This window comes from Daucus carota, chromosome 9, assembly GCF_001625215.2.
Source record: "Daucus carota subsp. sativus chromosome 9, DH1 v3.0, whole genome shotgun sequence".
NCBI lineage: Eukaryota > Viridiplantae > Streptophyta > Magnoliopsida > Apiales > Apiaceae > Daucus > Daucus carota.
The window spans coordinates 41,924,732-41,934,877 of NC_030389.2; the positions used below are offsets into that span (position 1 = coordinate 41,924,732).

Below are 10,146 nucleotides of genomic sequence, written 5' to 3' on the forward strand. Positions count from 1 at the left end.
GATTTTTAAGAGCACTATTTTTGAAACTCTATTTTTTTCCAATCCTCCTTATATTTTGATTTAAGACCTAGTTTTTATATTAAAAAAAGAAGCTAGTTATGGGGAAGAGAAACCAAATGTGAAATTGACATTTATAATCTTGATTATAATAAAAACCAACCATGATATTGAAGTGTACTCACATATATAAAAAATCTATTACAAAAATAAAAAAAAATTATCAACTTCAGAAAAAATAATTTACCATGAAGATAAATATTTTACCGTATTCATGATGTGTGTTTTGCAAAACCCCTAAAACCCTAAAGCCTGCTTCTTCTAGACCCTTCCCTACGCCCACTTGATATGAATATATACAACTCTGCGGAGCTATATGTTTTTCTTGTATCGACCACTAAATATTGTATAAGCTTTTGAATTGAAGAAGACAAACATTTGATTATTCTGCAACAATCCCAGACAAGTCATGTATAGATTTGCAGCAAATCTTGCCTCCAAAGCACGGTACATTGACCCAATTGTATTCAAAATTCATTTCCAATATTTTGTTTTGTTGTAAAGTTTTGATCGTTATGCTAATTAGAGCAAGCCCTTTTGAATTACGATAGGGTGTTTTATTTTTTGCTTAAAGTTGTGATCTTTATACTGATTAGAGCAAATTCTTTGATTTTACATCATGTGTTTGATGTTTTTTCTTGAAGTTTTGCTCTTTATTCTAATTTAAGCCAGCCCAGTAGTCCATTTGAAGAACAATTTTTTTTTTTTTTTTTTTTGGTTTTGAGTTAAAAATTTGTTCTTTATTGAATTGGAGAAAATCCATTTGAATATGCAACATTTTGATGTTTTGGTTTTATAATTTTGATGTTTATTATAGTTTAAGCATAACCTTTTAGCCCCCTTGTATTTTCAATTAATTTGGTTCAGCTTTTGTTTTAAAGTGTTAACTTGATTCTAATCTGAAATATCCTAATTGTGGTTTTGTGCAGGATTGCTTCAAACAGTAGCAAACAGGTATTGTTTATGGTGATTAATTGACTGATTGTGAAATTCAGCAGAGAAGTTTTTTTGATATTTTGTGGAAGTTGAATTTTATATTTATTTATTTTATCGGTTTTTGTTTTAAAGATTGGGAGTAGATTAAGTTTGAGCAGAAACTATGCCGCCAAGGATATTAGATTTGGGGTTGAAGCCCGGGCCTTAATGTTAAAAGGTGTTGAAGAGCTCGCAGATGCAGTTAAAGTAACTATGGGGCCTAAGGTACTGCTTGTTTTCCAGCTGTATATACTTGGTGTTGATTTTGGCATCATTTTATTTATTAATTAGTCATATGTATTACTGCTCTGTAATATTGTTTAATTAGGAAGACTTGGTTGCTAAAAGTTCGTTGTTAATTTCTAGTTTCTATTGGAGCATATTCGTTGATAGTCGTCTAACCATCATAGTTAATATATATTTCATGGAAGGAAATTTTTTTATGGTTAGAACTTAGAACTTAGAATCATTAGGAGTTTTTTGGAGGTTTGTAAAGTTGATATATATACTTTTTTAATTTTTGTTATATGTGGTATCTCTGTTAAGGGGCGTACTGTGGTCATTGAGCAACCTTATGGGGCACCAAAAGTTACTAAAGATGGGGTAACGGTTGCTAAGAGCATCGAGTTCAAGGACAGAGTGAAGAACATAGGAGCAAGCCTCGTCAAACAGGTTGCAAATGCCACCAATGATGTTGCAGGGGACGGTAAAGTCTTAACTTTATATCTGTGCTTCATGATTGTATACTAGACTGTCATATTTAATTTCTTTACAGAAAGATATAGATTTTTTATAAATCTAATGATTGCCTGACCTATGGGCTATGTTTATGTCATAGTTGGGTCAGTGTTTTTCTGAAGATTTGATTGTGGTTGTCTACTTAAAACATATATCTTATTATGGTAGACTGCTAGACAGTCCACAAATTGCTCTCACTCCTGTGTATCATTCTCAGAAACTGTCATCGCTAACATATGGTATTACATGTTCCGGTTTTAGTTTTTGTTTGAAGTCATCTAATCTACCATCCTCTCTATGTAAAACCAGGTACCACATGTGCCACAGTCCTCACCCGTGCAATATTTACTGAGGGTTCCAAATCTGTTGCAGCCGGTATGAATGCAATGGACCTTAGACGTGGCATTACCATGGCAGTAGATGCTGTGGTGACAAATTTGAAAAGTAGAGCACGGATGATAAGCACATCTGAAGAAATAGCACAGGTTTGTTTATAAAACAAGTACTTTGTCAATATTTGTGGCATTTTTGTGCTTGGTGGTTTTGAAATATTGTCCATCTTTGTATTTTTGAAGGTTGGAACAATATCTGCCAATGGAGAGAGGGAAATTGGTGAGTTAATTGCGAAGGCAATGGAAAGGGTTGGCAAGGAGGGAGTAATAACAATTCAAGTAAGTGGATTATGTATTAGGCAACATTATAAATAATGACTGATAAGATTTTCATAAATTAGTGATGAATTTTGTTGGGATTTCTCTTACATGTTGGTAGTAAAGTATTTGTGTCCCCTGCCAAGATATTTACAAGATTTGTCAATAATCTTCTAGTCCTTCAATGGATTCAAAATTTGTGCCCTTGAATAGATCAGATGTGCTAAATATCTTGATATTAGTTTTATATGAACTAAATTGATGCGACCATCAAACTAGCTAATTATCAAGTCCAGCTTTGATCTGTAAGTTAAAAAATATAATATCTAATTTATGTCCTCACAAATAGTTTAGTTTTTTATGAAGAATTTTTGAATTTTTGAACCCCTTCAAGCTTGTTACAAGTATTATCATCTGAAACCTGTTCTACTTGTTGCTCTGAAGAAGTTGAAATGTGGAACAATTAAGTTCTAGCATCCTGTCTTTATTCCTGAAGACAATTTTATTTCTTGTATTTTGGCGACATGTTTAGTCTCTAAACTTTAGCAGAAATTATTGATCAGAGATCTCGAATAAGTTTGATGCTGAATGTGAATGTAAAGTTTCTTTAACACTGATGCAGGACGGAAAGACACTGTACAATGAGTTGGAAGTTGTTGAAGGAATGAAGCTCGATAGGGGTTACATATCCCCATATTTTATCACAAATCAGAAGAACCAGAAATGTGTAAGCCTTACTTTCTATAAAACTAACCATCTTGAAAAGGTTTTCAAATTTGGTGATGAAGAACTGCTAGCTTCAGTAAATTTGCCTGAAAGTATTATAGTATGCAGATATTTTAAATTTATAGCTTTCCTTATTTCTCGCAGGAGTTAGATGATCCTCTCATTCTAATTTATGAGAAGAAAATCTCTAGCATAAATTCAGTGGTGAAAATATTAGAATTGGCGTTAAAGGTACTTTGTTTCAGGCTTATCCGCTATTATGTAGCTGTTAACCAATTGTTTTGACTGCTTTTCTTTGTTATGCCTTTTGTTACTAATTTGAGTATTTTCCAGAGACAAAGGCCTCTGTTAATAGTTGCTGAAGATGTTGATAGTGAAGCATTAGCAACATTAATTCTGAATAAGCTGCGTGCTGGAATAAAGGTTCTCTCTTAGTACCTGCAGTAATTATTTTATTTCCTATTATATTTCTGGTAAATGAAAAAATATATATACTTATCTTTATATTGTGGCTCTCTTTGTAGGTTTGTGCAATCAAGGCTCCAGGGTTTGGAGAAAATAGAAAGTCTAATCTCCAGGATCTTGCTGTACTTACTGGAGGACAGGTTGCATATTCTGCCAAATATGTCTCTCTGTAGAATTTCTGTTATTTTCTAGTAGCCAGCTAAGATATATGCTGTTGGTTAATAGGTTATTACTGAAGAGCTTGGTATGAACCTCGACAATGTGGAGTTGGATATGTTTGGGTCATGCAAAAAGGTAGATTCTTTGTAATTTGTTCTTGAATTATCCATTTCACTTTATGCACTAAGAGCATCTCCAACAAGCTCTTCAAACAAGCTCTTAAATCAAAAAGTAGAGAGCAATAACAAAATTGTAGCTCCAATAGACTCTTAGAGGCTCTTCAAACCCTTAAGAGCCTCTTCTCTCTCCTTTCTTTTAAGAGTCTACCACCCACTCTTAAGTTATATTATATTGTAAAGTAATAAAATGACCCACTTTCTCTCTCCACTTTTGTATTGTACTCTATTTAATAAAAGTAATTTAATAGTAAAATATTGTTTAGAGAGTGAATATAAAGAGTGTTGTTGGAGATGAATGTACATTAAATTGTTAAGAGTCAATTTTTTATATTATATTTGAAGAGTGGCTTAAGAGACTATTGGAGATGCTCTAAATTGGTTATAGTACAATAAGGTAGTCTATAAAGTAGCCTCATAATTTTTTATAATATCATAAAAAGAGCAAGCTTCCTGTGATAGTTCTTGTCTGATTCTACATTGCAACTGTGTACAGAACACCTTTTTGGTATATCTGTAGTGTTTACTGACAAGAATTTTTTTTCTAGATCACAATATCCAAGGATGACACAGTTGTTCTTGATGGTGCTGGTGAGAAAAAGGCTATAGAAGAGAGGTGTGAACAGGTTAGTGTACTCCTTCCACTTCTAACATGAATTGCTATTGATTAAGATTGACTGGGTAATCAACCTTCTGATCCAAAGTAGGCAGTAGCGCACTGTAATTTTTTGGTATATATAACGTCATTCTCTTGTTTTCTGTTACAGATAAGGTCATCAATTGAATTGAGTACTTCTGATTATGACAAAGAGAAGTATCAAGAAAGACTAGCAAAGCTTTCTGGTGGTGTTGCTGTATTGAAGGTTTGTCTTGTTTTTGAAAAACACGGTTGTATTGGCAGTTTTAATTTCAGAGCTTATACACTTCCTAAATTCTTCTTCTTCTTGGTTTAGATTGGGGGAGCTAGTGAAACTGAAGTAGGTGAGAAGAAGGATAGAGTTACAGATGCACTGAATGCCACAAAAGCTGCTGTAGAGGAAGGAATTGTGCCGGGTAATATTTTTTTCTGTATACCTTTATGATATTGATGATGACCAGAAAAGAAATACTAAACCTAATTTATTTTATAGGGGGTGGAGTTGCTCTTTTGTATGCGACTAAAGAGTTAGAAAAGCTTCAAACAGCCAACTTTGACCAGAAGATTGGGGTACAAATTATTCAGGATGCCCTTAAGGTATAATTAGATTATATCTGCTTACAGTAGTTTACTTAATAGTCATTTGAGAATGGCTGTGATAATAAGAGGCACTTGTTTATGTCTGATTAAACATTTTAAGTTCGTTAGTCTTTGATCGAGTATTAAGCTACATTATGCACTTGTTATTGCAGACACCAGTACACACTATTGCATCTAATGCTGGTGTGGAAGGGTCTGTTGTTGTTGGCAAGCTCTTGGAGCAAGACGACCCTGATCTTGGTTATGATGCGGCCAAAGGCATGTCTATCTTTGTTTGGTTTGTTTCCCTTGATCTTTTCTTCTCATCTCGTATAATATTTGAAATTATTACAAACAGGTGCTTATGTTGACATGGTCAAAGCGGGAATTATTGACCCACTGAAAGTGATTAGGACGGCACTGGTTGATGCAGCAAGGTAATAAAGATAGCAAGCCTCGGTCTTTTATTGTCCAGAAATTGTACATTCAATGCAAGTAACTTTGTTTTCTGCATGGTTATGTATGCAGTGTATCTTCCTTGATGACGACTACAGAAGCTATTGTGGTCGAACTTCCCAAGGACGATAAAGAAGTACCAATGGGAGGTGGCATGGGTGGTATGGGCGGCATGGATTATTGATAGGCATATTGCTCAACATGTCCGACATATATTGCTCCGAATACAAGGGTTTTTTTGCCCATTATTAGGTTAGGATAGTTAAAGGTTGGGTGGCTAAAATAAGCATCCCCATATGTAATAATTTGCTCTAATTGCGCCTGAGTGTTCTATTAGAGTTTCGGTATCTGTAGGATTCTTATATATGAGGATGCTTTTTGGACTAAATGGCTATTCATGTGTCTTGTCTTTTATGATCTGCAGCAATTTTGACTTGATTTGAGGCTTTTCTCTTGGCTAGTTTGTTTCAGTGATCTGCAGCAGTTTTGTGATATTTGATATGTGAGTGTTACCAGATTTTATACTACAATCTAAAATTCTTAATGAATATTATTGAATACTCCAAGGGAGGGGTATTTAACTTGAATTCTAATGGATTGTATTTCATTTAAAAAAAAGGATTGTATTTAATCTATTGATTTTGATGAATTGTATTTGATTTGATTTTGTCTGAATTTTTGATAAAATGTTGTAGAGTTAAAATTCAATTTTATAGAGTTTGGTGGGATTTTAAAAAATTTAAAATATATTGAACAATCTCACAAAATTCATTATTTGCGAAGTTCAAAAAAAATTAATCAACATTTGAATACTATCAGATTTTAATAGATTTTAAACAACCTAAATGAATGTAGAATTTAAAATTCTAACTAAATATCATTATTTTTTGTAACATAATTTAAAATTTCAATTAAATATCTAAAAATTCTGATACATTTTTTAAAATCCATGTTGAATATCTTGAATTTCATGAATGAATTTTTTTTTTAAAATCTCAATTGAATACATAAAAAAAAATTAAATACCTCAGAATTTTGATAATTTTGGTAAAATCTAAATTGAATATATTCAAATTTCATTAATAAAAAGGAATTCTTTAAAATCTCAATAAAAAACATCTCTTAACTTTATTCAAATTTTCAAGCAATAATATTATATTCCCTCCCTCTATAATATTGTCTACTGATAATAGTGATTGTGTTGGATTATTATAGCACAACCAGAACTAAAGCTACATCCATCCAGTTCAAAACCCAAGCCCTCTTCAAACTCTCAAACTACATACAAACTAAACTCACCCCTTCTCTTCTCTCTCTACAATGGAAGCTTTGGATGAGTTTCTCAATTTCTCTGATGAAGATGAAAAGACCAAATTACCCTTATCTTCTTCTCCCTTATTCTCCTTTAATGGACTCAAAGATGATGACCCACCTTCAGTTACTGTAAGTTTTATCTACCCTTTTGTTTGAATCGTTCAGACTCGGACCGAGTTATGTTTGACTCGGTCGAGTTGGAGGTGAGTTACTGAGTCCGGGTAATGTTGCGGCTGTGAATATGAATTATGAGAAGTCTGTTTTGTCCCTACGAACCCTAACGTAGGTGAAAATATTGAATGGGCCTGCAAGGGTATTTTAGTCATTAAATGCTGTGTAAAAGTTTATGCTATTGTGTAATTTTTAGTTTTTTTTTCCATTGTTTTTGTAGTTGTATGGCGCTCTTTACATAATTTTCAAATGTTGAACAAAACTATGGTCTGTGTAGGATTGCTATATTGAAGAAGACAATAAAATATTTAAATGTTGATAGCTTGGGATAATTACATATTTGGATAACAGTTTTAATAATATGAGAATTGAGAATTATAGTTTCGCAACATACTCGATATATATTTTTAAAATTTTCTAGAAGTGCAGAAAAATTGTGTCCAGCTAAGACGGTCTCACCTGAATGCGAGTCTAACTAGACGTGTTGTGTGAATCATTTGCATGTGATGGTAAATTAGTAAGACTACGATGCAAATTTTGTTTTGCGGAATTTTTTTAGAGGATGGGACCTGTTGGATGATGTGAGACTTAAATGTGGTGATATTTACTGAGTTAACTTAGTGTTTGTGATATAGTTTGGACTTGGGACCATGTCATATGGTTGTTCCTGTTCAGGAATTTGTAGAGGAAGAATTGGAATGGTTATCAAACAAAGATGCATTCCCAGCACTTGAAAGCTGCATGGATATAATATTGGATCAGAGTGCCATTTTTCAGAGTGATCAAAATCACCTGAGTCCTGTATCTGTGCTCGAGAACAGTGGTACGAGTTACATTGGAAATCTTATGGTTCCTACCAGCTTCCCAGTTCGGGGGCGTAGCAAACGCACACGAAAAAGACGAAGAAGGTTCCCGGAGTTATCTATTCGGCAGCCGTGGCAGTGGAATCAAATGAGCATGGAGGATCTGAAGCAAGAACATGAGAATCCGTTCGTGTCAAAAACAGTCACCAGGGTTGCTACAATTGGCAGGAAGTGTCAGCATTGCCAAACAGAGCAAACCCCGCTATGGCGTGCTGGTCCCATGGGGCCGAAGACGTTATGCAATGCTTGCGGTGTGAGGTACAAGTCGGGGCGGCTTGTACCTGAGTATCGTCCAGCTAGTAGTCCTACATTTTCGAGCAAGTTGCATTCTAATTCTCACAAAAAGATAATGGAAAAGAGAAGGCAGAGTCAACTCAGCGAGATGGTGGTGAATGGAGTCTGTGGATATGGGGTTGGATAGGGGTTAGTAGTTCTATTCTTTTACATTTCCCTAGCTTCACTAGGAGTTATTGTTTGTTGTGATGGGCTGAAAGTTTAGTGAACCATATCTGTTTGATTGCGTAAACTATATTAGAGAAGTTCAACTAGATGAAAAGGAAAAGTTTTGATTTCCCCATTGGTCATATTTATGCTCATTTTTGTTTATTGGAATCATGCACATATTATTGGGAATTCTATTCCAACTATATGGTATCTTTTCTAAAATTTAAATGCACATATCTCTGATCTCCTTTTAGCATAAGAATCACAATCTTTAGGGAAAACAACAAGAAAATGCGAAGGAGAATGGGTTGATGCAATTCCAGCTGTGATCGGGGTAAGGTTTCTGCTGTTTCATATAATATAAATTCAACATATAATAAGTCTGCTGATGATTGCCGGTGGGGGTTGTGGGCAGTAAATATGCTCTTATACTTGGTGCTATCGTATTTGTTCTTTGGATGATTGTTGAACATTACAGGTTTAGCAATTGTTGTTGAGATGGAATAATAATTTTGCACCTATTGTCTCCGCTGGTAACAGAATGTAGTAGATATTTAGATGTACTAAATGAACTTCTGATAGCTGAAGAAAGTGTTCTGCACTTATTTACTAGATTTTTTACGCGTTATTGTTTGCTGGTCATTCAACTCTTAGTTTTGTATTTGAGATTGCTTATTCGGCATGACAATAGGCAATATCAATCTGGTGTGATGAATCTAGTCAGCCAGACAATCATTGCTAAATAGTATGATTCGGACACTTGTTGGTTATAACTTCGCAATCCATTGAAGCGTAAGCTTGCGTGATTCAAGGGGGATGTATGTCTTCATGTTGTAGAAGCATGTTGTATTATCTGGATTTTAGTAACAGCTTGGGGACCCTTTGTCATGTGGGAGATGTGATTTATTTCTGTGCAGATAATGGGGAATGGGTTAACTGTTCATAACAAAATAATGAGGTATGGTCTTAAGTTTTTATATTATCGGTTGTTGGCACGAATCAAACTCGAAGCCTTTCTTCAGTTATGCTTATCATACGGAGGATACATTGAGAATTTTAAGTATGATTCGCGAGCGAGGAGTCGATATGCCTCGTGAGCAAGTCAGGAGTCGAATTCAACTATCGAATTCAAGCCCGTAGGATAAGGGTAAGGATGAGGCGATATGTCTCGTGAGCAAGTCAGGAGTCGAATTTAACTATCGAATTCAAGTCCGTAGGATAAGGGTAAGGATGAGGCAAATAAGCCTGGATGCCGCAACAGAATATGTTGAAGTGATTAAAGTTATACTCCTACAAGATGTCCGTGCACTCTCGTCCCTAGTAGTACTGAAAGGACATACATGATACATCATCAAGAAGAAAAACTTTCTGTGCGGTTCTAGAATTGATGGTTAAGAAGTTGATTTTGGGATTGCGGGCTGCAGCTGTTTGATGTGGGATACTCTCCTTAGACCGTGGCTGGAAACTGGAAACAGAGATTTTAAGCACTGTGAGATTACCGAATGGGAAACATATAATCTCTGATCATTGTGTAGAAAATTACATAAGAATTTAAGGATCAGTTCATCAACAACAATAATTTTAATTAGTTAAATGTGGTGGAGAAAAGAGACTTTTACCATTTTGTTAGATTATATTAGACATTGAACAACACGAAATCATATCAATCAAGCCTGAAACCATAGATATAACTTATTTCTGAGAAAATATTACAGAACAGGACAGAAGTTCGAAAC

The 10,146-nt window shown here is 34.5% G+C and overlaps 2 protein-coding genes across 3 annotated transcripts; both read left to right on the plus strand.

Moving 5' to 3' along the window:
• Positions 1-267: 267 nt before the first annotated feature.
• Positions 268-6,056, plus strand: LOC108200210 (chaperonin CPN60-2, mitochondrial). Its single transcript, XM_017368276.2, has 18 exons — positions 268-504; positions 987-1,011; positions 1,126-1,257; positions 1,579-1,738; positions 2,080-2,255; positions 2,346-2,441; positions 3,043-3,147; positions 3,291-3,377; positions 3,480-3,569; positions 3,671-3,751; positions 3,837-3,905; positions 4,495-4,572; positions 4,714-4,809; positions 4,900-4,999; positions 5,077-5,180; positions 5,336-5,441; positions 5,521-5,599; positions 5,691-6,056. The coding sequence occupies exons 1-18, from the start codon at positions 467-469 to the stop codon at positions 5,800-5,802; spliced, it is 1,734 nt and encodes a 577-aa protein (XP_017223765.1). The 5' UTR covers positions 268-466; the 3' UTR covers positions 5,803-6,056.
• Positions 6,057-6,802: 746 nt separating this feature from the next.
• LOC108200755 (GATA transcription factor 1) lies at positions 6,803-8,539 on the plus strand. Of its 2 annotated transcripts, none has more exons than XM_064084486.1 (2): positions 6,803-7,061; positions 7,739-8,539. In XM_064084486.1, the coding sequence occupies exons 1-2, from the start codon at positions 6,952-6,954 to the stop codon at positions 8,385-8,387; spliced, it is 759 nt and encodes a 252-aa protein (XP_063940556.1). In that variant the 5' UTR covers positions 6,803-6,951; the 3' UTR covers positions 8,388-8,539. The 2 variants fall into 2 exon arrangements, with proteins under 2 accessions (XP_063940556.1, XP_017224491.1); XM_017369002.2 differs by having other exon boundaries at positions 6,806-7,061; positions 7,779-8,539.
• Positions 8,540-10,146: the final 1,607 nt, after the last annotated feature.